The following is a 27,660-nucleotide window of genomic DNA, read 5'->3' as shown; positions in this document are numbered from 1 at the left end:
AGTTGACAACCAAGTATAGGATAATGTGATTTGTGTTGAGTAGGCTACAATAAAAACTTACGTTTTACTAGTTTTCTATTAACAAAGTTTAGAATCCATGCAGTTCATACAGCTAATCTTTAGAGAGGATACAAAATCATTAGCTGTATATGTTGCCTGTTTCCTGATGGTGAATATAGAAAATTTGTAACTAAAAAATGATATCAAATATTCTGTTGTAATGCTTCACTTTGTTGGAATGTTTGTACTTGTTCTCCAGGGAACTTGTTACATTGATATTAGCCATATTTAATCGTCAGTTTGCATTTCCCATTTTTAGAGTTTAAAAATGTGTGAATAATACATCGCACAGGATGGCTGGACTCAAATAGTTTTCTGAATGCAATTTAAGCAATTGTATGTGCTATTCTATCATGTTGAAACAAAATTACAAAGTGTTATCTATCACAGAGGTTAAGAAAAAAATGACCTAGCATGGCTAGAGTAATTATTTTGCCAAGGTTGTCACAAGAAATAATTATCTCTTCTTACTGGTTAATGTATTTTTATTGTTCTTCACTAATACCTTGAATAATTGATCTTAAAGCATTATGGTATTTTTTAAGTAGAAAACAGTTGAGTGTTTTAACTATGAGAGTACCTTGAATAAAATAGTATTTCATTTCTGAAGTTGATGAGGGTAACTATTTGAATAAATGAGTAACATGTTGGTTTTCTAGTATCAAATATTACTTCACAGACTCAGATTTTTTCAATATATTCAGCTTTAAGAAATAGCAACTTATATTAAGCCTTATAATTTTCATTTTCATATTTTTACTCATAAGCTCTATAAATTAAATGAATGTTCTTTATAATTTTATTTTACCTCCTTTCTCTTTACTGACATTTTTAAATGAGAAATTATTTTCATTTGTTCGCCCAGAGCCAAAGTTATTCTACTATGCAAAAGTTATTCTGCTGCCTTCTATGAGTTTCTTTAATAAAATAATTTCTGCGGGATATTAATCTCATCTCTTTTCCACAGAAAAGCAAGTTCTGTAGTAAAATATTCAGAAGATATATCATACTTCCCTGTTAGAAATTCACAACACACATGGCTTTATTAAAAGCTCTGAGAAGCTCTGTTAAAAGAATCCCTCTTTATTTATTTTTGTTGTTTCATTTAGTGTTTTTTGAGTTTATTTGACCACAGAACCAATTTATTTGGGTTAACACCCAAGAATTGCTCACGGATCTAACGTTTGGCAGAACACAATGAAGAAACATTGTTTTATTGTATGCACCCTGAGCCAAGATGAAGCCCAGTGGAGTAATCTTCATCAAGGACATCTGGGTTCAGCATTTTTAGGGAGAGTCTCCCACTGTGGGTTCCGGACTTTGGGGAAATAAGTCCCCTAAAGAAAGGAGAGAGATGTTCAGAAAAGCTCTACCACTCACATAGCTTTTTTCATCATAGTGTAGTTTTTTGTGTTTTTTGTTGTTGTTGTTGTTTGTTTGTTTGTTTGTTTTTGTGTTCTTAGGAAGAATGCAATGGGATTTTATATAAGGTTTCAGAGAAAAACAAGAGGATTTCACTGTCTACTTGTTCAGTAATGTTTATAAATCCAGTAGTGTGTGTTTTATTTGTTTAGGCTTTATAAATCTGTAATTCAAACCAGGTTTTATTATTGCCTTAAAGGCAGCCACCCATGTAGGCACAGAGAGCTCCAGAAACACACGACTAATTGTTGTGGTTTCCCCTGCTGAACTTGAAGAGTTTGGCATTGAATCCCAGTCTCTTGGCTGCTGTAATGTCTATGCAACAAGCTATTTTTCTGGCATGAGAGCTGGCATATTTGAAGTACTAATTTAAATGGTCCTTTTAGGTATTACTTTGCAATGAAAAATTTTAAGGCTAATAAACTCAACTTCTTCTGAGCTTCGTCTAAGGATGTAAGCCTACCAATTCCATCTCCTTTCTTTTCCTTTTGTCCTATCATTTTCTTTTATTCTCTAACCCAAACTGGCACGTTTAATAATTAGAAATATTTTACAGGTAATGTTTTTCTATTTACACTCAAGGGTTGAAAAGTAAAGTTACTTAGTATGCAGATGCAGTCTTCCTGGAAAATGCTCTTCTCTTAGTGCACACACAAGCACAATTCAGGAAAAAAAAATGATGAGTTATTTAAGATATTAAACAATAAGCTATCACTACTTTTTTCATTTTAGAGTGGGAAGTCTGTGGTTAAATAACAAACAAGAAAATCCTCTGAGACCCTTTGTAATATTAGTCAGAAAGAAAGAACCCAGCAGCGAACTGCAGAATCAAAATCTAATCATGAAGTCTCTAAACAAGATAGAAGAGGGAAGAGCCAGTTTATGGCCCGAGTCAGGCCATTTGTGGGGTTACTGTTTAATTTTTGAAACAGTCAAACTTCATTCCTCCAACACCTTCTGGTAGAGGGCATTGCTTACCTCTCTTAACTTTGGTTTTCTTGGTGGTTTATCGTACCTCTGGGGCCTGTTTCTCTCAACCAGCATCCTCTGTAGTCAGTCATACATTCACTCTTCATCAAAATGCACCCCTCTTTTGTTCATTTCCGTAGGGCCTTAACAAGTAACTGATCAATCTGAAAAAAAAGAAGTCAATTTTTTATTTTGTAGCAAAACATAAAATTCATATACTGTCATTTTATTTCAACCTATCCTGTCTTAAATTTCTGTTTAGACACGAAAATATCATAACCCAAATAAATAAATCTAACAATGAGGCTCTTTTTTTTTTTTTGAGATGGAGTCTCGCTCTGTCACCCAGGCTGGAGTGCAGTACTGCAATCTCCACTCACTGCAGCCTCCATCTCCCAGGTTCAAGTGATTCTCCTGCCTCAGCCTCCCTGAGTAACTGGGATTACCGCGTCCACCACCCCACCTGGCAATTTTTGTATCTTTAGTAGAGATGGGATTTCACCATGTTGGCCAGGCTGGTCTTGAACTCCTGACCTCAGGTGGTCCAACTGCCTTGGCCTCCCAAAGTGCTGGGATTACAAGCATGAGCCCATAATGAACCTTTAAGCAGCCTGGCCCATAATGAGGCTTTTAAGCAGGCACAGAGGTATTTATTGTGACAGATAACCCTTGTCCAAATATAGATCAACACCTGCAAAATGGCCACTATAAGTGGGTCGCAGCCTATACCAGTATTCTCTAAATAATCTAACAAACTTTTACTATCACTTTCACCTCAAATATGATCTAGATAAAGGAGGAGGAGACTGAGAGTCAAATGAACTTTCTAATCCTTTGTAGTGACTGCTCTCTCACAAAAAAGAAAGTAGTACACTGCATATCAGCATTTATGTATCAAACAATATGATTATTTTCACAAAACAAATAAGCAGAAGGTAGAAATATTTGATTATTGTTGTTTATCTTAATGTAGACGTAGATGGTATGTGCCTATGACTTTTCCATGTTTTTTAGCTGTGGCAGACCATATTCCCAAGGGAATCCTGCTGATGAGCCCCTGGACAGAAGTGGGGTAGCCACTCGGACACCAAGTAGAACAGGTAATTGTTTTGGATTCTGTTACCCAAAATGGAAATTGCCTTATTTTTGTTTTCCTGATCAAAACAGTGACCTACATTTCTGATTTTTTGAGGGGTGCCGGGAGACATGGTCTCATGATGTTGGCCAGATTGGTCTCAAACTCCTGGCCTCAAGTGATCCTCTCGCCTCAGCCTCTTGAAGTGCGAGGATTGCAGGCATGAGCCACTGCGCCTGGCCTGATTTTTTAAATTGCAGATTTAAAAGGACAAGGGAGAAAATTAAAATCATCTGTACTCCTACTCACTGGAGTTAATCATTGGTAAAGTTTGGGTGCAAAGCTTTCCAAAATGTTTTTATACATTTATACATGTGTATATTTCTAAAACACAAGAGGTCATTTTATATAATATATAGAACTGTATAGAAATGTTATTTTATCTTGCTACTTCTGACATTGGAAGTACTTTAAGTGGTTCCCAAAACATAGCAAATACTCAATCAACTTCCCTTGGGCACCTTACTCAGCTATGAGAAACGTCATAGGAGCTCAGAGAGCATAGACTTCAGACTCTGGGTATTTGCCGATTGGTCTTTTAGTTAGCACAGTTTACTGCTGACTGAAATGGCGACAGTGAAGAAGGACAGATAAGGAAGGAAGCCGCAGGATTCTAAGAAATGGGATTGGATACATAGGATTTCCCATGCTCCCAAGCATATGCCATCACTCTGTGCTCCACAGAGCACTTTACTGCTGGGTGTGTCAACTCAATTTCTCCCACCTCACATGCCCATTCTAGAGTGTTATAGTCACTCAGTGGTTTAATGTATAGGGAGAGAAATAGAGAAAAAAGAAACATAAAGTCCTGTGAACTGTTGATCTAAAAAATATTATTGAGGGATTATTGAATGTCATGTGGATTACAGATTATAATTTCCATCTGTTTTACTTTGTTAACAGATGTGTGATGTTCTCTACCCTATGATCCTATATTCTTGGAGTGTAAGCTCATGAAAGCCCTGTTTCCCTAAACAGTATATTTACCATATGCATCTTAGCAAAATTTGCTTAAATGAGCTCCCTTTCCCCATTGTGGATCTCGTAATAAGTTGTTCTCTTTTAATTGTAGATGACACTGCTCAAGTTACCTCTGATTATGAAACCAATAACAACAGTGACAGCAGTGACATTGTACAGAATGAAGATGAAACAGAGTGCCTGAGAGAGCCTCTGAGGAAAGCATCGGCTTGCAGCACCTATGCTCCTGAGACCATGATGTTTCTGGTAGTCCCATATCATCACTTAACTCACTCATTTACTTGAGAGATCAGCTTCTGTTACAGATATTGGCTTAGAAATGAATCTCTGAGGCCAGGCATGGTGGCTAACACCTGTAATCCCAACACTTTGGGAGAACGAGGCAGGCACATCACGGGGTCAGGAGTTCAAGACCAGCCTGACCAACATGGTGAATCCCCATCTGTAATAAAAATACAAAAAAATTACCCAGGCATGGCCGGGCTCAGTGGCTCGTGCCTGTAATCCCAGCACTTTGGGAGGCCGAGGTGGGCATATCACAAGGTCAGGAGTTCAAGACCAGCCTGACCAACATGGTGAAATCCTGTCTCTACTAAAAATGCCGAAATTAGCCGGGCGTGGTGGCGCATGCCTGTAATCCTAGCTACTCAGGAGGCTGAGGCAGTAGAATCACTTGAACCTGGGAGGTGGAGGTTGCAGTGAACCAAGATTACGCCATTGCACTCCAGCCTGAACAATAGAAGGAGACTCTGTCTCAAAAAATAAAAAAATTTAAAAAAGTAAGTAAATAAATAAATAAATTACCCAGGCATGGTGGCAGGTGCCTGTAATCCCAGCTGCATGGGAGGCTGAGGCAGGAGAATCACTTGAACCCAGGAGGTGGAGGTTGCAGTGAGCTGAAATCATGCCGCTGTACTCCAGCCGGGGCAACAGAGTGACACTCTATCTCAAATAATAATAATAATAATAATAATAATAATCTCTGAAACATGAGATTTACAGATGTATTTCATCCGGATTACACATGTATTACAGCCCTTCCCTGATTTATCAATATATTTTTTCTCTTTCCAAGCATTATTGGTTTCTTAATGGTTCTATTATCTGGTGATTAAAAGCATAAGCATTTACAGTTACACAATGATTACAGATATTTCTTAACCCAATCAAAAAGTATATACAGGAAAATGTATTATTTCATTCCTTAAAACAATATTTTATAAACAAAGAAAAGAAAGATGAAGGAAGGGAGGGAAGTAGATATTCATTGACTTACGACATCTGCTGGTTTTCTCTAGTACCTCCTTGACTTAGAACATGAACCAATATTTGTTTTTCTTGTAATATTGTCAGGCATATATTGGCACTAGTCACCTATTAAAATATCCTTTAATGATTACTTACTTTGTGTATTTGAAGAGATCCATTTAAGGAGGATGGAAGCATACATTTGAGTCAGCTTCATTGTGGGGAGGTGGCAAGTGGTAGAAAACTGTTGACTCTCAAGTGATCATCAATGGCTGCTATTATCATTTTTCTTTTACTGTATTTACTGTTTGTATTTCTAAGTCAGATAGATCATGAGGTAAAATAATTTATATGTTTCCTTATCCTCATTATCTATCTTTTTTTTTTTTTTTTTTGCAAATGTACTTTTAAGAACATCCTCATTTGCGACCAATTATAAAAAACCTTTACTTTTACGTAGTGCATGTTTCTCAAGAAACAGTAGATCACATGAAATAAATTAAAATCCCTAAAAAATGTGGCAACATTAATCCTATGTCCATTTTAAAGCATTAATATAAACTTAATAATAATAGTAGGAATGATCAAGTCCTCCTACTCATGGATTTCTTTTGAGAGCTTAATTTAAGGAGGGAACCCTCATCTCCGAAAAATTTACGTAACTATGAAGAGACATAAATTTACATGCAATTACAGTATATTCTGAAGTCTTTAAAACTTAATTTAAGAACCTTACAGTAGACTCAAAGTAGTTATACTAACTTATAGAAGAAATATCCATGTTTTTGCGGCAGTGTATATGGACCAGTGATAGGCAAGCACCTAATAGTGCAAAATTTATATCTGAAACAGCTTTAGTTCCTTTCCTTCTTACTTTGGGGTCATTGTCTCGTTCATCTTGACTTTTTTTAAGCAAAATCACTTATTCACCTTGGAGTTTTAAGTCATTTATTTCCGATAGCCACTGTTGTTACTGAATTTAGTAAAGCACAGATTGCCCTGTAGAAAAACTGCATGCTGTTTAAGTATTTTAACGTTAAACATTACAGGACAAACCAATTCTTGCTCCCGAACCTCTTGTCATGGATAACCTGGACTCAATTATGGAGCAGCTAAATACTTGGAATTTTCCGATTTTCGATTTAGTGGAAAATATAGGAAGAAAATGTGGCCGTATTCTTAGTCAGGTAAGAAATGCATTCATTCACACTAATTTAAATATAGGAAAAACAGTTCCTTGGTTGCTTAAAGCTCTGTAAATTCTTGACACTTGTGGATAGGTGTTGCGTGGAGAAAGGAAGTTTTAGAACACAACATTCTGTAGACTCCTTGGTCGTGGGTTAACAAAAGAAACTGGAACTTCACGTGAGTCGGATGTTATATTCTACAATTAAAATACGATATATTTTTAAAGACAAAGTAGGAGGGGATAGAGATACGTAGACAAGGGACAAATGATCTAGAATTCATAGAATTAAGCAAAAGAAAATCTGACACAAGCCCCTAAAAGAAGAAAACTGCCTATTTAGAGATACTAATTTATTGTCTATAATTATTTTCAATGACTTTTTAAAAACTTTTGAATATTACAGCACTTAGACCTTATCAAAGGTAATACATTGTGCCAAAATATGTTTCCTCTTAGTGCTCTGAGAAACACATCACATAGAGTTATAGAATAATACTGTTGCTGCATAACCAGCCTCTGAGTATTGTTTTCTTTAGGCTAGACTACTTTCAAGGCTTTTCACGTAAATAATTATTTGTTTTGCTGAAGAAGAAAGAAAACAAGTAGAAATTAAGAATTTGAAAATGTTTCAAACCACAAAACAAAATGATGGATTTGCTGTACTACGGAATACCCATTGAAATACACACCCTTAATTATATAAAGAGGATGGTGCGATAATATGTATCAGCTTATCTTCACATGTTTTAGGTGTGTTCTTATAAATTTGAGTAAGTATCACAGCAGAGATAGTAAGGACCATCAAACTTGTGAATATCAGACTTAGGTAAGAATTCAGGACCCAACCCAGATTTATTGGGGCCACTAACACTTCTCTGCAAAACAATAGAAGAGAAATCACTGAAATGCTGATTTCTACGCAGTGCATCAGAGATGAGCTGTCTTTGGACCACTCAACACATATCTCAATGTGGAACTTCGTTTGGGGTGAGGATCCTAATCTGTGAAGATTGAAGGGAAAAGATAGCAGGCGTTTCTTCTAGTGTTTGATTCTACAAGTACATATGGCTGTCTAGTCTAGGGGTACACTAACATTATTGATGGAATACGAGACAAAAAATTCTTACAAAGTCTGTAAAATATTTCGCCTCTGCTAGACTCTATTCTTCCATCACCATGTTGAGGAATATAATGGCAGCCCTTGCACTTTAGTAGGAGTTGAGAGTCCTGTTCTTCTTCCTTTCCTTTCTTCTTGGTGCTAAGCAGTGTCTCACACTAGCTGATCTTAAGGACAGATTTAAGGGTAGTTGCTCTGTCCAATTCACCTTAGCCTCATACCTTAGGGATGCCCCTGGAAGATCGTGTATCTTCTTTCTGAAACCCATGGCAAACTGCAACTTTGAGGGAGTGATCTTTCCTGCAAATAAGCCTGTAACAGGGCCACAGGATGTGGCAATGAGCCAAGAAGCATTTTCTCTCTTTATTTTATTTTATTTTATTTTATTTTATTTTATTTTTTACTAGGAAGTATGTTCCCTGGTATAGAGACACACATCTCATCTCATTTTATATTTGATGTATATCTCACAGACTCTCAAAAACTTAATCTTCACAGTAACTGTAGTGCAGGTTTTTTTTTTTAAATATGTATTTTATAGAAGAAGAAACTAAGGCTTAAAAGAGGATATGCTACTCTTCTAAAGTCATCTAGTAAATATTCAACCTCGGATTCCAAAGAAGATGTATCCATATCAGAAGCCCAGGGTTTTTACATTCCTTCAATTGCTTCTCATATCTTCATAAAACACCTTGACTTATTGTATCTTCAAGTTCTCCAAATGAGAATTCGGACCTAGTAGAAAAGTGGTTATGATAACAGTCGGTTTTACAGCACAAATGACAGAGTACAGAATTTCATTACAGGTACCAGCCACTCCCTTGAAGTTCTGTGAGCTGGGAATGGGAGAAAACGACTTGACCAAAATTGCCACACAGTGTTTTCTAAGAGTCCTGGATACCAGTAGACAATAAAAAGATTAAGGATAATTAACAATTAGATTCATGCAAAATTCAATAATGTATCTTTTGTTCCAATCGTGTTCCAAAAACAGAGTAATATATTGATATATGATCCTTATTAGTCACTGTTTACTTTCCCAATTTCCCAGACATTAAACTTTGAACAAATGCAGCTTCAGATGACTTGCTCAGTAGAACTTTTTGAGATTTTTTCTTTTGAGTTTACAAGAACAAAAATTATGAAATTTTGGTTATGGAAAATATGCATATATTTTGCCATAGTAAAACTTTAGGACAATTGAAATGATCTAATGTGAAAATTCCAATACATCACCTTTTGGCTGAGACTAAATGGAAAAGTCTAATTTCAAAAGATTTTAAAGAGACATGTACAATGGAAATAAGTCCTTAGTTTCAATATACAATATACAATATTCAATGCCTTTTGATAATTATCATTTTAACCAATTTAAAAGGACATCCTTCAGATTTTGGAAAGGCATATAGTGTTTTCAGTTACCAATATTTACCTAGTTTCACCATTGTTCTCTTTATGTCTGACATACACATAGAGATGTTTCATGTTTCATAAGGCTTTGTCTTTTTTTTTTTACAGGTATCTTACAGACTTTTGAAGACATGGGCCTCTTTGAAGCTTTTAAAATTCCAATTAGGGAATTTATGAATTATTTTCATGCTTTGGAGATTGGATACAGGGATATTCCTTGTAAGTATGCGTGATTTGTGAAATAATACTTTTAAAATATGTCAGATTTGCTGTGGGTAAATGGGATAGTGAATCATTAGCAGGTAGCACAGAATTACATATGGTAGATACTCAATATGGAGACATCATATGGTGATTACGGGATATCACCTGTGTTAGAATCCTGGCTCCTTTACTTTTCAGCTGTATGAGACCCTAGGGTTTACTTAAGCTCTATGTGCCTCATTTCTTAGTCCATAAAATGAGGATTATAACACCTGCTTCATATGATTGTTAGGATCAAATAAGATTATAATTTTAAAGAGGCTATTTTAGTGCCTGGCACACAGGAAGTCCAACATGAGTCCACTTTAATGTGGTTATTTTTTGGAAATAAATAAATACTAAATGTATTGCTCATTTACTAACCCATCCCTTTTATTGGGTGAATTCAACTTTTGTTGTGGCATCTGAAGAGTTAAGTCACTATATATGTTTTCTCCACATAAGATAAAGCTGGCTGGTGTTTAGAGGGACAGGAGGATGATGGTCTGATGAATAAAATAGAAAAGACATCTGGAAGTGGTTATGGAAAAATGATGAGAAACATTTTTAAAAATCAGGTAAATGGGAAGACCCAAGGGAAACACACAATCAAGAATTCAAGCTTTGAGTCTTGCGGGAATAAGTTTCCCATTTATAATAACAAGAAATTGGAACACAGAGGAGATGTTAAATTTTCATTATGTAGCATTTCAGGAATCATCAATCAGAACACATAAGTAAAATGGTCCTACAGTGCTACAAAATATATGGTTTGGGAGACAATGTCTATAGGTCCAAACAGAGAAACTGTGGAGATGTTCAAAAACCATGTAACACATTAAGGAAATAAATATATAGAAAGGAAAGTAATCAAACATAATATGTTGATTGGAGCATGTCTTGGAAATATGTTATTTAAATTATATTTTAGTTTTTAAGCTTTTAAAACTTTTAAAGTTTAAAACTTTTAAGCTTAAAAGTTTTAAAAGCTTTTATATTTGCTTTTATGCACCTCAGACTTCAGAGTTCTGTAACTTTTTCATAATTGTGAAGAGCTGAAGTTACATTAAAAACATAATTAATACTGATAAAGCACAAGTATTTCCAGGAAGGGGTATCACATTAACCTAGGGATTTACTATGAGCATATTGTTTTCAAAATCCCATCCACATGCTACATTGAAATGAATATCCACAGCAGATAGTGTATCATAGAAAAAAATAATGAAGAACTGAATCTACTAATGAGATTTTCTGAAGAATATGGGACCAAAATACAGTCAGAGTAAGGCAGCTGGAGTAAGGCAAAGAGAAGCTGAACAGTACCAGGGCCCCTGGGAACATCTGGCTGACAAATACATGGAAGCTGGAAGAGAAATATGACAAAAGGGGTAGCTGGAAAGGATCTCAAGATAAGCCTTGCTTTCGCAATACAATTTTCCCAGGGCCCACCCTGGTTGGATGCCAGTGATTGACCTAAGTGTTCACAATTCCTCAAAGGTTAAGGAGTTATATAAATAAACTTTTCTAGAAAGGAAGCCACTAAAAACACTAAACAGCTAATCACTAGATTGAATTTCCAAATTCATGTTATATTTTCAAATGTATTTTAATGATATGATTAGCCATAGCAAAGTTCCACTGAGTTCAAATTAATACTAAACTTCATAGACATAAAACTACCAACTTTTCACAGGTAGTATGTCATTAAATCATAATTGAAAGATGGCAAGTGTTTAAGTACAAAATAAGTTTTCCGATTCTAAGATTTATTATTCACTTTTATATTTTCTTATTACATTTTTATATGTTACAAGTAAATAGATATTTTTTTCCCTGAAAGAGTGGGTTCTTTATTCCAGGTGAAAAGAACTTGTTATAATAAACCTGCTTGTTCTATTAGAAGTCCCGGATACTCTCCATAAAGGGAATTTATTTACATCTTTTCATAGGAAAGCTCTAGCTTCATTTGTGATCACTTTTAACTAATAATGTTTAATATGGGCTGAGACTGTAAATTAATATGAATATTTATTAAAAGCTTCACTTATTAGTTATAATTAGCACGTACAAAAATGTACTGTGTACCTACTTATTTTAATATTTACTTTGGACTATATTTCTAATGGTTCTATCTAAATAAATCCTTAGTTGAAAAGAAGCATAAGAGGAACCAAAGTTAAAATGGGGTTGGATTAACTTTAATATGATAATGTGTGCTAATATTAGAAACTAAATTTCTTATTATAGTTCTAAGTGTACCTTTAACAGTTTTCAAGAGAAGAGGGTAAGTAGGAAAGCTTTTAAATTTGTAATTAGAATCCTGACAAAAATTGAAGAATCTAGACTTAAACAGAGAGTTAAATAAAGAAATTTCTTGTTAGTAGCAACAGAAAGACAAGAAATACGGTCAACTCAATAATATAAATGTGATCAAAATATATTTGTTCAATCAAACTTAGGATAAATTAATGTGTGATCAATACCCAATTGCATAAGGACATAAATAATGTTTGGTGTCATTCATAGTTCCTTTCTATTGGGCATTTTGCTTATTAAACAAAAATCCATTCGTATTCACTCATCAATCCAGTTATTTTTGATGGTAGTTTTTTTATTTTCAAAGAGTTTCTTCTCTAAAGTATATTCTCCCTAACACCTCTCATTCTGATTTAAGTTTGAGCAATGGGGAGAATGCCTCAGAAGTACCTGTGATCATGTAGCTATTTCCTGGCAGCAATGAGAATAGTCCTGCTCAACCCATATTTAGTTCAGTTCAATTAAGCTGTACATGATGTGCCCACTGATTTTAAAGCTAGATAGTGAAGTGACATGGTACATGCTAGAGGGGCAGAACTACCAGAGTATTAACTATATTCCAAGAGAAAACAAAATATTCGAAGTGTTACCTCTATTCTTTACTACTTCCGCTTACCCTATGGTGCATAGGAGCATAGACGAAATTTTAAATAAAAAATATATAAATTTGGATCTTAAAATCTGTGAATTTACATACAACTCCAACCCTCCACACCAGCTCACTTCAACTCTGTGCTTGAGGGAAAAGGAGAAAGTTGAGAAACCAAGTGTATCAAGACGGAAGAGGGAGATGGGCGGACTCTGGGAAAGAGGTAGGGTGTACCATGTGCTAGTGTATGCATGTACGTCTATATGTTATTAAAGAGGGCGAGGGGGTTGCCACGTGAGTGAAGGCGTCATCGAGAAGGCTCGCCCAAAATGCAGAGATGAAGGAAGAGGTATGATGATATTAAGGATAAAATAGCTCTGATAACTCTGATAATAGGATAGCTCTGATAACATTTCTTATCCTTCTCAGTTGCCTACCCTGGCCAGAACAAGAAGAGTAATCTTTTAGCATTTTTATGTATCACACAGAAACCTGTCAGTAACTTACATTGATCTTGCTAGCTTCTTTCCTGGGTGTCTTTGCTCCTGGGTTGGGTTACCAGAGAATTAATGACAAGAACAATGGAGATGCCAGCACTTGGCGTAATACCGAGTACATGCTAAGTGAATATTTGATTAGTAAATATGTTATTGACTGCTAACAGGACAGATGGTTTTCTCTTCTTCAATCTAAGTGATTGATGATGGTGTTATTCTCCTACACATACACACATATAACTAGATGTGTATATTTAAATAAGCAGGTAGATTTGGTTAGCGATTTTTTTTATTTAGTACTTTTAAACCTGTACTCGAAAGCAAAAGGAACCTTTTTAAATATATATACTGTCTTTACCTAGTTTTTAAATCGAGATTGTACCAGTCTCATAAAATGAGTTTGGCAGCTTTTCTGCTTATATTTTCAGCACTAGATTATTTACTTAGGATTGATTGCTTGTTGAAAGTTTTTTTTTTGTTTTTGTTTTTTGTTGTATATTTTTTTTTTTTTTTTTTTTTTTTTTTTTTTTTTTTTTTTTTTTTTTTTTTTAAAGCACTACCTATAAAGTTTTCTGGGCCTGGACCTTGGGGTGGGGGACAGGGCGGGGAGGATTAGAGCTCAAAAGCTGCGAGTTCACCTGGAATAGATATTATTGATTCCTTACCTCAGACAGGCTCTGCCAACACTATGAAACCGCCCCCCATCCACCTCTGTACCGCTATGTTCATGCACAGGTTTCTCTGACTTGCAATAATAATATTAACTACTGGCATATAGTAATCTTCCCAGCTTGCAACAGGAGAAGATAATTTAACTAAGAAGTTGGCTTCCAACATATATCCCAAAAGTGGAACCCTACTCCCAGACTGCCATTTTCCTACCATACCAGGTCATTACTATCTTCTACCGCTGGAGGTAGAAGATACTTTATTTTATTCTTACAAATCCAGCATTGACTCTGGGAGAAAGCTGGTGATCTATACTGGTTTTATCTTGTTCTGCAGCAGCAATTTATTTTACATGAATAATGTTTACACAAATTACAAACTCACCATGTATCAGGCCCTTTAAAATCTATTTCCTTCTGTAATTGTCACAATTGTACTATGAATCTGGCAATATTATTCGCATATTTTTAAGATAAAGAAATGAGACTTTTTACTATATCTTATCTTTAAGATAAGGAAGTGGATTTTAAGTAACTCACCCAAGTTAGCATGAATAATAAGTATTATAGCAGAGGTAAAACCATACCTGTCCCAAATCCAGAAAATTCTAGTATGATCAATTCATAAATAGCCCAAGTACAGACATAAAATATGATTGTAATTGTGTGGCCTGTGAATTATTTGTAAATGTAATGGGCTTGTATCACTTGAGATGGTCTATACTCAGGGATATAGATGCCAATCTTAATAAAATTGGTCTTTCAATTATCATATAATATTGATATTCATATTTATGATTGACACAGGTATACAAGTTTTGCTATTTTCTCCTCAGAAGACTAGGATTTGAGTTTCTTTCTTCTTCTCCTTCTCCTTCTCCTTCTTCTTCTTCTTTTATTTTTTTGAGACAGTTTTACTCTTTCACCCAGGCTGGAGTGCAGTGGTGCAGTCTCAGCTCACTGCAACCTCCACCTCCCAGGTTCAAGCAATTCTCCTGCCTTAGCCTCCTAAGTAGCTGGGATTACAGGTGCCTGCCACCATGCTCGGCTAATTTTTGTATTTTTAGTAGAGACAGGGTTTCACCATGTTGGCCAGGCTGAACTTGAATTCCTGACTTCAAATGATTCACCTACCTCGGCCTCCCAAAGTACTGGAATTATAGGCATGAGCCACTGTACCCGGCTGGAGTTGAGTTTCTTTAAGCTCTTCTGATGAGATCTTTTCAAACCCACATCCAGGCCTCTCCACTGAATTTCTAGGGTGTTTACCTAACATTTAGCTGCATATTGTCACTTAAAGACTGATTCCTAATGGCTGCCAGAAATTTAACACCTACCCGGGTGCTACAATTGCCACATTGACCATAGGTTTCCTCTTTCTTCTCTGACTAGGGAATAGGTGTTTCTCTCATATTCTCCTTGTCATTCTAGTTCTCTCCTGTTTCTCTCTTCTCCTTATGTTAAGTATTATGCAGAAATGTAATCTCTTATACTAGAGAAGGAAACAGTATCATGGCTGTTTTGCAGAAATACAATATGTGAAGTTAGTATATTTAGAATAAAGCATACTAATCAGTGAAGTATTATAAGGGGTCTGATAAACAAACAGAAAACTTGGAAGAATTGCACGGAAAAGGGAGGTGAGCCAAGAGCACACTGGGCATGTGGTTATGGTTTGAAAGAAGTTGAACTGCACATGTGGAGTACGACCCCCTTCCCTTATGACATTATGACTAGTGAATCTGGTTTTCCCATAGGTTTTAACTCTTCTAAATGGCTTAGCTTCCTACATTACAAAGGCTTTACATTCAAATGTACATACAAAATACATTACAAAGGAATTACATTCCTACATTATACAAAGAGGCTTTTCTTTTTCTTTTTAGATATTTCTTAGAACTTTATTCTGAAATTAGAATGTCTAGATCAGAGAATATAATTGATTGTGGCTTTGAATTTTGCTTGTGGATGAAATCTACATATAAAAGATATTTTACTGCAGTGCTTTAAGATCGATACAGAGAAATGGTGTTATGTTCTATTCCCAGATTATTTTTGAGTACCATTGATCAGAGATGAAATATTCTGTCTGATTTAGTTGAAGTATGTCATAGCTATTACATTTATTCTTGTTCTCTGCATAGTTTTATGCAGGAGCATGAAAATAAGTACCAGAGTAAACATTATACTGTTTCACACAGTGTGTTTCCTGTATACGTAGTTTCTAGTCGACTATTGACACAGATTTTTCTACTTCGGATACCTGCACGCATAATAAATGTTACAAGTAGGGTTGTTGTTTTTTTTCTTGTTACTATGGATGTTATAAAGTTACGGAAGAGTAATCAAAGAATATTTGTCCTAGAAAGTTTGGCCGACTTTCATGGAAATAGTAAAATGTTAGAACTAGACTGTTTATCCAGTAGATGGCACTCTTAGTTCTTGGACCCCAAAGTTCGTAAATTGATGACTGTTCCTATTCACTGGTTACAGATCATAACAGAATCCATGCCACTGATGTTTTACATGCTGTTTGGTATCTTACTACACAGCCTATTCCAGGCCTCTCAACTGTGATTAGTGACCATGGTTCAACCAGTGATTCAGGTATGTATGAAGTGAATCTGCACTGACTTATGAGAGATGGGAACAAGGGTGTTTTTTTCAAAAAAAAAAAGGAAGTCAAGACAAATGATGTCAGTTTAATACTTTTTAAAAAATTTCTTTGACTCTCATTTTCTCTTCTCAGATTCTGACAGTGGATTTACACATGGACATATGGGATATGTATTCTCAAAAACGTATAATGTGACAGATGATAAATACGGATGTCTGTCTGGGAATATCCCTGCCTTAGAGTTGATGGCGCTGTATGTGGCTGCAGCCATGCATGATTATGATCACCCAGGAAGGACTAATGCTTTCCTGGTTGCAACTAGTGCTCCTCAGGTAAATCTTTAGATTTTGGTTGGAAGAACTAATTTAAAGATTTCTCAAGAAAGTGAAGTTGAGTATGATTTATAATAGGCCCCAAGTTAATATAAGCCGAACTATATATAGTCTCATGTTAAAATTCTCAGAGACCATGCTAATTCTGAAAAGAAACCATGGATTCTTCCAAGATTCTAATAGCAGGTATACAACTTTATTATCTGTGGGAATCATTTCTCAGTTTTCTTCCTAGGAAGAAAACCTACTTGAATTCATGTTAACGGACCTCTTCAACAAACAAAAGGCAACCTATACAAAATCCCCTTTCTGAAAAGATTAGAGAACCAAGTATTTCTTGGACTTTTAAGAATGTAAGGTTTCTTCGTATATAAATACCATTCCTTTGAAATATATTCATTATAATGATTATGATTCTTATGACGTATCTATAGGTTGGTAGGATTTTAACACCTATTTATTTCATTGGAGGAATTTTTTTTTTTTTTTTTTTTTTTTTGCCTAAACATAGATTCCAAAAACAGTGAATAAATTTAAAGTTCATCTTGGTGTATAGTTCCATCTAAGTAAAAAAAATCATCACTAAGTATCTAGACATACCCATTTATACAATCAAATTTAGTCCCTAATTTATTTAATTAGCTGAACCCAAGTTACTAAACATTCTGAGATCCTCTCTTCTTCTACAAGATCTAGAGACCAGTTTCATTTGATATTGACTTTTCTGTTTTCTTCTTTGCCTCTTATGTTCTATTCCACTGCTATCCATTTCCATAGCTGATCTTATGGACTGTTCTATAGTTTTTCTTGAATCTATATATAATAAAACTTATCTGGTATTTTTTTTCTTGACTGTCTACCTTCTTTCCACTTGTCTTTCATACACCAAAATTATTTTTTCTAAATATAGGCAAAAATCCACTGGCCAGGATAATTTGCCGTTCAGATTTTTTTACACATCTACATTTTTATGTACCTCTATATTGATATTCAGTGCTTAGTGTCTTCTTTGTATCCTATGTCTTTTTATTTCTCCATAGGCCATCTTGCACACTAGTGTTCAGGCATTTTGTAGGCAGCTTTCCTTTAAAAAAAAAATTATCTAATAAAACTTCTCTCTGCATTATTAGAGAATTTCAAACAAGTAAATGTCATTTTATGTCTTCAAATACTTGATAAAAGGTGATATTTCCTGTGGAGTGGAGTGAGAATGTTTTAAATCGTAAGCATTTTGGGGATTCCATTCATCTTTAATAGCTATATGTGTTTAAGAGGAGGTAATGCTTATGCCAGATATAGAAAGTAGCCTAGTTACCTCTTGAGGTATTGTAGCATTGGTATAATTATATATCATATATATATATATATATTCACATGTATATGTAAATGTAATTATTTTCTTCCTCCCTCCTCTCTTCTTTTCTATTTGTATAATTATTTTATGTTTATAATTCCTGTACCCTACAAAGAAATCCTAAAGATAAAAAAATCTTTTAATAAAATATCTATTAATCAATCGCTAGTGCCTCCTCACAATGAACTTTGGACTGAAGTTTCAAGGAATAGGAATTTATCTCTAAAAAGGTAAATTTAATCAAGAAAATAATAGAGTCATTGTACATGTAATAAGTGATTCTTAAGTAAGCATGAGTCATGTTGATTATATTTCTTGCTGTTATGAATATAAAGCAATTTCAAAAGCATATTCTCAGGATTTGTTTGTGATTTTTTTTCTTAAAAAGTTAAAATTCTTACTCTCTTTATTTTCCTATGGCGTGGGCTATATAACGATCGTATCAGATTTTTGAGAGAGATCATCAACAGCAGCTGCTAGCCATGAGAATACTTTTCATGTCCACGGCCAAGAGTAATAAAACTTCTTAGATTAACCTGACCATGTGGAAATTTAAAGCATATTCAGTTTCCCATTGCATTGAAAGACAATTTTGGCCAACTAGACCTGAAGAAACCAACTTTGAACTTCGTAGACAATTTAATGGCAAAAGGTAATAGAAAGCTGTACCGAGATCCTTCTCTACTTTAATTTTTTTTTTTTTTTTGAGACAGAGTCTTGCTCTGTTGCCTGGGCTGGAGTGCAGTGGCACAAAGTTGGCTCGCTGCAACCTCCGCCTCCTGGGTTCAAGCGATTCTCCTGCCTCAGCCTGCCAAGTAGCTGGGATTACAGGCTCATGCCACCATACCTGGCTTTTTTTTTTTTTTTTTTTTTTTTTTCAGTGGAGATGGAATTCCACCATGTTGGCCAGGCTGGTCTCAAACTCCTGACCTCGTGATCTGCCTGCCTTGGCCTCCCAAAGTGCTGGGATTACAGGCGTGAGGCACTATGCCTGGCCACACCAGTCTTCATTTTATAGACACATTGAAAGATATCGTGGAAGTAAACTGTTGAACAAAACATGTTACTATCAACTCTCATATGTCAAATGTGAAAATGGAATACAATAAAATGTTTAACCAGAAGCAGACATATAGGTGTTGATCTGAATCTAGATGCCCAAGAAGCTGAGATACTGTCTCTATGGATTATGCTTTGTACCACAGAGAAATAACACATTCTGTCATTGTGGTTTTTGATTGATTTAATTTGTTCTCATCTCTATGGTATATTTATATAAATTATCTGGCAACAGTACAGATCAAAATCTTGAAGCACAATTTTATACCTCAAAAGTAAATGCCCAAATATTAAGTTATGACAAATTTTTATGAACTGTAACTATATTATTTTAATAGTAATTGATAATAAGGCCAAGCGCAATGGCTCATGCCTGTCATCTCAACACTTTGGGAGGCCAAGGTGGGTGGATCACTTGAGGCCAGGAGTTCGAGACCAGTCTGGCTAATATGGCGAAACACCATCCCTACTGAAAGTACAAAAATTGGCCAGGGATGGTGGCGCACACCTGTAGTCCTACCTACTTGGGGGGCTGAGGCAGGAAGATTGCTTGAACCTGGGAGGTGGAGGTTGCAGTGAGCCAAGACTGCACCACGACACTCCAGCCTGAGAGACAGAGCAAGACTCCGTCTCAAAAAAAGAATTTTTTTTTTATTATACATGCCAGTTTTAAAAAGCATTTGTTGCTAATTCAATAATTAATGATTTTTAAAATTTTCATTTTTGTAGGTACATAGTAGGTGTATACATTTATGGGTTACATTAATAAATTCATATAATGTATAATAATCACAACAGAGTAAATGGGGTATCTGTCACCTCAAATATTTATCCATTGTGTTACAAACAATCCAGTTATACTCTTTTAGTTATTTTTAAATGTATAATTAAATTATTTTTGACTACACTCACCCTGTCGCCCATTATTATTATTTTATCCATAATTCATTATTTTACTTTTTCATGAACTTTTTTTTACCATTAATTTACACAGGCCAATAACATTTTTAAGTAGCTAGAGGTTCCCAATTATTTGGTATTATGATCCCTGTATAATATGAAGACAATAAATGTTCTATTGTTTTCTGTTCAACTTTTGTTTTTATCAAAGCAAAACATATTTTAACTTTGTCTCTCAAATAGGTAAATGATGATGTTGGAATAGATTGGACCAATGAAAATGATCGTCTACTGGTTTGTCAAATGTGTATAAAGTTGGCTGATATCAATGGTCCAGCTAAATGTAAAGAACTCCATCTTCAGTGGACAGATGGTATTGTCAATGAATTTTATGAACAGGTAACTGACAACTGTTTAATATAGCTTAATCTATACTTACAGGTTGCTCATGAATTGCTGAAAGCTTCTAACAGCTATGAAAGTATGATCACTCTTTCATATTCATATTTTATCAGAAAATGCACTGGTCAATTTTGATCAAGAGATAAAAGTGACATGTGTAAAATTGGACTCAAATATAATCATAGAACTCTATGATAAAGTTATTTGCAAGCATTCGGGGGGAAGAAGATACTGAGATAGTGGAAGTCAGACGTTAAGAAGATCCTTGAAATACTGCTCTTTTATAGATGTATTTATTATCATAGAAGGTAGTTTAAATGTATATGGAGTAGCTTATATGTATATAGTAGTATAAATGTATATGCATATCACATTAATTTCACTTACTTTCCTAAAAAAATTATTTATTATCATAGAAGGTAGTTTAAACATATATGGAATAGTTTATATGTATATGTATATGGTAGTTCAAATGTATCTGCATATTAGATTAACTTCACTTTTGTAAAAAAATTATTAACAGCATTATATGAAAAAGCTAAAAAGAAATAGGCATTTCATTTGACATGATAATGTGAGAGTTAACAGACTACTCAAAAAGCTACCACAATTACATAAGCCGGGATTGATCCTTCTGACATTAGCCTACACTGATCAGAATGCACTTGAACCTTCCTGTTTGGTACTGTGAACCACTCTTAAAAATAATGTGGAGGTGAAGGAGCATGCATAAAGGACAGGAATAAGTGACAGAAAAGCACGTGAAAAAAATGAAGGTATCTACTCTTGGGGAAATATAACTGTCTTCAGATATTTAAAGGAGTGACATGCTAATTTAGAAATAGGTTAATCATAACATTGCTGTGGAGATTAAAGAAGATAAATTATGTAACATACTTAGCACAGGCTCTGATTCATAAAAAAAGTTAGATCCCTCTCTACTGCCCTAAAAAAGGTATGAATATACCAGTCTATAGAAGTTATTGGGAGGTAGAGTTCAGGTCAATGTCAGAAAGAAATTTATATTGCTAAAGCTGTCCAAAAATAGGCTGAGACACCTTATTAATGGTAATAAATTGACTGTCATTGGACATATTTAAACAGAGATTAGAATGAAATTTTATGGTTACTATAGGTAGGATTCATATATAGAATGAAAGGTTTGTGTTTTTTAAAAATTATGTATTGCCCTTCCTAAGAATGGGATTAATTCATAATCATTCCTGAAATATGGAAATGCAGAAAAATGTAAATTAAAGGGAAAATTCATGTATAATAATACCACTTCTTAGGCGTAATTGTTGCTGATATTTTGAGATATTTTAAATTTTGCTAGATAACTGCTGGCTAAAAATCTCCCTGTTTTCCTCAGAAACATTTGAAGCACTTCAAAATAAAACATTTGTACAGTAATATTATTAAACATATAGATAAATAAGAATATCAGAAACCACACAATCACAGGAGGTACATTAAAAATTCAAACAAAATCTGGGATAAGGTAACCCCTTGAATTGAACAATAAATTCTTTAAAGCTTTCTGGAAGTCAGAGCAAAAAAGGAAAATAGTCTACATTTACATATTTTTTAAAGAATTGTTCTCACCTTTTCGTTTTTTTTTTTTTTTTTTTTTTTTTGAGACAGAGTCTCACTCTGTCACTCTGGAGTACAATGGCACGATCTTAGCTCACTGCAACCTCCACCTCCTGGGTTCAAGTGATTCTCCTGCCTCACCCGCCCGCGTAGCTGGGATTACAGGTGCCTGCCACTATGCCCCGCTAATTTTTTGTATTTTTAATAGAGATGGGGTTTCACCATGTTGGCCAGGCTGGTCTCGAACTCCTGACTTTGTGTAATCCCAAAGTGCTGGGATTACAGGCATGAGCCACCACGCCCAACCTCACCATTGCATTTCATATAAATGCATTATATGAAACACTACTACTTATAATCTACTTATACATTAGAATTTAGACTTTCTGTATTTCTCCTTGATAAAAATCAAAAACCTCAAGATCACAAAAGTACTAATTAGCAACAGTGTTTCTATAGGAATCTTAGCAATTGAGGTAGGATCCTTTAGCAGTCAAGTAAAGAAATTTGTGCATTAATGTCTGGGGTTTTGCATATTTACAAATTTCAGACACCAGGTGAATGTTGACTTCGCTTGTATTTTATTTCCAGGGCGATGAAGAGGCCAGCCTTGGGTTACCCATAAGCCCCTTCATGGATCGTTCTGCTCCTCAGCTGGCCAACCTTCAGGAATCCTTCATCTCTCACATTGTGGGGCCTCTGTGCAACTCCTATGATTCAGCCGGACTAATGCCAGGAAAATGGGTGGAAGACAGTGATGAGTCAGGAGATACCGATGACCCAGAAGAAGAGGAGGAAGAAGCAGCAGCACCAAATGAAGAGGAAACCTGTGAAAATAATGAATCTCCAAGTAAGTTCTAAAACCTAGTTCTAATGTGTTTTCCTTGGGATTGCTTTCTTACTTTAGATGAATGTTATGCTTCTCATGAAATACAATACTCCAGGTCTACACATCATTTGCCGAGTTTGATTACGGGTAGCTCCTTTCCCCAATATCATAACAATAGAAATTCCAGACTATGGAATCTATAATAATAACACATATGATACAAAGATGATACAAAGATATCTTCATCATGAAGTTTAAAAAAAAAAAAGTTTTGAAGCCTATTCTTCAGGGTATCTGCTTTTTGGGTTTTTTTTTCGGTTTTTTTTTTTTTTTTTTTGAGATGGAGTCTCGCTCTGTTGCCCAGGCTGGAGTGCAGTGGCGCCATCTCGGCTCACTGCAAGCTCCACCTCCCGGGTTCATGCCATTCTCAGCCTCCCAAGTAGCTGCGACTACAGGTGCCCGACACTACACCCGGCTATTTTTTTTTTTTTTTTTTTTTTTTTTGTATTCTTAGTAGAGATGAGGTTTCACTATGTTAGCCCAATAGTCTCGATCTCCTGACCTTGTGATCCACCAGCCTTGACCTCCCAAAGTACAGGGATTACAAGCGTGAGCCTCCACGCCCGGCTGCTTCAGGTTATCTTAGTGATTTAAAAGTGAAAGAGTTTCAGTTACTGTGAAGACCAATCATAGCTTTTTATTGGCTTGGTTAGAGGAACTCCATGTGAAGAGATAGGTGGTAGTATTCATTTGTTCATTCAACAGACATTTATTGAGCACCTGCTCTGTGTCAGGCATCCTAGGTACTAGAGATAGAGCTGTGGGGAAAAAAGACAAAAAAAAAAAAAAAAAATCCTTGCCCTTATAGAAGTATATTCTAGTGGGATCAGTAGACAATAAACAGAACAAGTGAGTATATCTATAGTGTGTTAGATACAGTATTATTTACTGTAGTGATAAATACTGAGAAATATGAGAGTAAAAATAAAAGGAGGGAGATATAAAATATTATAGAGATAGGTTAAAATTTTAGGTAAGATAACCAGTGATAGGAAAGATGTAAACAAGGGAAAGATTGTAAAAATAAAAAGAAAAGACCTGCAAGAAGTAAGGGAGTGCTCCCTGGGGCTGTATGTGGAAAGAGGATTCTAAAGAGAGGAGAAAGCAACCTGTGCAAACGTCCGGAGGTGTACATTGGGTGGGGTGCTCAGAGAACAGCAGGAGAACTGGGATAGCCGGAGCAGCAGGACAGAGGCAGTCGGGAACCAAGCTGTCCAAGGGAGAGAATACAGTCATGGGTTCTTAGTTTCTGTTTCTGGTTGGGCCAGTAAAGCCCCTTCCTCATCCCTCTGTTCTGCTTATCACTAGAGACAGAAACTAACAACCATGGTTTCAGGTGCTGAAAGCCTAAAACAAAACAACACAGAAGAACAGCAACAACAAATAAGTCAGCCTAGACGAGCTTGGAAGATAGGACTCTATAGGTCACGGTAAGAGTTGTGGCGTTTACTCTTGAGTAAGATGGGAAATCGTCAGTGGTATTGAACAGAAGCGTTAGTAGACTCAACTTACATTTTAACCGGACTGCTTCAGCTGCTCTATTTAGAATATGCTTGGGGTTGGGAAGGGAGCAAGGATAGACATAGGGGGATCAGTTAGGAGACCGTTGAAATTATCCAAGTGAGAGATGACTGTGTCTTTGGACCAGGGCAGTAGCAACAGTGACAATGACAACTTATCACATCTGGTAATTGCCTGGAGTGCATCATGTGGCCAATCTAACCTATTTAGCTTAATCGACAATAAAATCATTTTTATTTATGCCTCTAAAGCTACTCTCCTATTTATCCTGTCATGAAACAAACAGTGACTAATAGCATAATTAGTAAAAATCCATGACCCTTACAATGACATTACACAAATACTGTTCCTGTGTTTGTAAGAAAGTAGTATGTGATTTCTGTTTACCTTTACAGATAAAGTACCATCTTAATATTCTTAAAGTTCTTACCAAAAATACAACCAATGAAAGACATTCTGATCATTTTGTGCCTATTTTTATCACAGTCAGGATAATGCACAACTTGGTTCATTCCAACCATCTTGTAAGCAGATTAACCTTATACTGATCCATTTTACTCTCATATAAGCACCTTGTTGTAGGCACACATAAGCAAACATAAAGAAGTCATTATCAATTATGAACTTATGAGGTAGAATTTTGCAAATTGAGCTTTATGTCAGATCTGGCCTGTTAATTATTTTTTGTAGAATGGGGGAAAATAAAAGTTGTTTTTCTTCAATATGCTACTGTCAAAGTAATTATATTTTATTTATCTGATGCAAATAAAAAGACTTCCATTAGAAAGTTTGTACTGATCTTGGGATTCAGAGCTAGAAACCAAGACTTGGATTTCATGGGTTATTCATTCATTTTTTTCACTCAATAAACATGTATTAGTTTTCTCTTTTTATTTGTTTTCATTTCAAAGAGCCAGGTAGTTTGCTGTCTTACTAAGAATAAGACAGTTTTTCCACTGAATGAAGGTATTGTCGGCTTAGCCTCTGGAAAAGCTTTGTTCCCAGGGGCCCTGACTTACTGCTATTTGAACTCAAACACATGGAAAATGCAGACACATAGATCCAGGCATTGGGAATTGAAGGACCCAGGCCAGAAGATTTAACAGGCTCAACTTGTCAACCTAGCCTCTAGCAGCAAATGCTACAACCACATATTGCATTTCTTTCTGTTCTGAAGGGTTGGGTTGTCATACCTTCCCATTTTTATCAAGTTCACTAAAGCAGGAATGAGAGTTTTTGGGGTTCTGTTTGCTCATGCCTTCCAAAAGTTAACTGACCACATTATATTACAATTTAAAAATATCCCATCCACAATGATTTGATATGTAGCTTTGGAAATAATATCTTTAAAGTATTTCTTTACAACCAAGAAAATGGTAAATATGGAGCAACGTTAGTATTTACTAAATATTGGCCACATAGAGTAACGGAACTTTAGAAATGAAGGGCGAATTGATGCTTATCAGTTTAGCTGCCTCACTTTACAAAAGATTAAACTAAGGCTCAGAAATTTAAATAACATTGCAAGGTTGTAGAACCAGAAAGGGAACCTAGGTTTCTTAATTTTTAACTTCAATGCTTTTGGTTCTTAGTAATTTTAATTTCAGAATTCATACTGGCTAAAATGGTTACCTTGACTTTGCCTAATACTTAGGTTTCAGAAAAAAATAAATATGCACAGATAAGTTCTGTAGTTTGTAAAACTTGGAGATGTCCCAGGAAACACAGAATAAAATGATTCAATATGGTATCCTAGGAAAAGAAGGTTTTTATCCCACCTTATAATTAAATCTGAAAGATTCCTACAGCGAACTAAGAGGTTTCTAATGAAGTACTAAGCTGCATTTAGAATTTGAGCAATGAAAGGCTCTTTGTTCTCCTTTCAAAAGGTTCCAGTACCGAACAATTTGGCTCCCAATACAGGCATGTTTTAGACCACCTGCGGACTCTAATCTACGCAAATTTATTTGGTATAAACTTTCTTCTACGTCACCTTCTTATTCAGTATAATTCCAGAGAGGTTTATTGCTAACATTTAACAGTATTAATAAGAGGACGGCTACTCTCAGGGGGACTGCCCTGGAAGGGAAAAAGAGGAAAATTGAGCTTTTGTTAGCTTCTTCACTATGAATGCACTTCAATCAATGTGTATAACTTTAAGATGAAATAATCACCTTGAACTGAAGAGTGTTTGCTGTAACCGTGATTCAAACCTGTCCATCACACAGGGGTCCTCTGCAACTCTCTTGATTCAAACGATTAGGTTAAAAAGTATATTAATATTTAAAAATTTCTCAACAGAATTTGATTTATAACAAAACAAAGTAGAAATAGACAAGTAGAGGTAGAAGGGTAATTTTAATTTGCTTTTAAAATCTGATGTATTAATGTATTTTATTGACTTTCATAGAAAGAATTCAAATTTATTTAAATTGCAATTATATCTACTGCCCTTGTTAGGAAGCTTTCAAATGGAAGAATTGATATAAGGGGTCATAGCCTGTGGCCCATACACTTTTGCTTGTGTCCCAGTTCTTCAAACTTTGCTTGGAATACTGCTAGCCCCTTTTCATCTAGTGTATTTAATTCTCATTACTTACATCCAGCCCAGGTACCAGGTCCTTTAAAAAAATTATACCTAATTTTCCACAGTTTGAGTCTTTTGTGTTGCCGTGGTTTGATGTATCAAAGATAAATTGCACCAGACATTTGTTAAAAATGGCAATGAAGGCTTTATTCAAGACTATTGTAATGGGGAGACAGATTGAACTCTGTTGAAGCAAAAGGCAGAATTGTTAAATGCTGCTGTAAGCTAGTGAAAAAGTGCTGGAGGACGTTATGGGAGCATTGGCTAGTATGATTAAGTCACCTGTTAATTGGTACTTACTAAAGTTAGGCTCCTCCCTCCCCACAGAGACTAGGAGGTAGGCTTGCCTGCTCACCTACCTTTCTTCTTTCCTTCCATCCTTCCTTCCTTCATTTAAATCTTTTTTAAATTTTAAAATTTAAATTTTATTTTGTAAGATCGTAAAGCTAGTTAGAGGCTGGGAGAAGATTTACCTATATTCCAGAGGGACAGAGAAATAATTTGCTGTTTCAGGTTTTCTAAAGTAAATGCTCTGACAAGAGGGAGGTCAGGGTCCTAT

General features: G+C 35.3%; 1 protein-coding gene across 1 annotated transcript in view; it reads left to right on the top strand.

The window, feature by feature from the left end:
* PDE3A (phosphodiesterase 3A) overlaps positions 1-27,660 on the top strand; it is a 326,043-nt gene that overhangs the window by 280,058 nt on the left and 18,325 nt on the right. Inside the window, 9 exon segments of the mRNA XM_017888601.1 lie at positions 3,466-3,551; positions 4,659-4,813; positions 6,865-7,002; positions 9,640-9,649; positions 9,652-9,750; positions 16,341-16,454; positions 16,597-16,796; positions 20,353-20,508; positions 22,696-22,954. Of these exon segments, the coding sequence (XP_017744090.1) occupies positions 3,466-3,551; positions 4,659-4,813; positions 6,865-7,002; positions 9,640-9,649; positions 9,652-9,750; positions 16,341-16,454; positions 16,597-16,796; positions 20,353-20,508; positions 22,696-22,954 (1,217 nt within the window).

The sequence above is a fragment of the Rhinopithecus bieti genome, unplaced genomic scaffold (assembly GCF_001698545.2).
Source record: "Rhinopithecus bieti isolate Rb0 unplaced genomic scaffold, ASM169854v2 scaffold_15769, whole genome shotgun sequence".
Classification (NCBI taxonomy): domain Eukaryota; kingdom Metazoa; phylum Chordata; class Mammalia; order Primates; family Cercopithecidae; genus Rhinopithecus; species Rhinopithecus bieti.
Note: the sequence above shows the minus strand (reverse complement) of the source record. Positions and strands in the feature narration are given on the sequence as shown.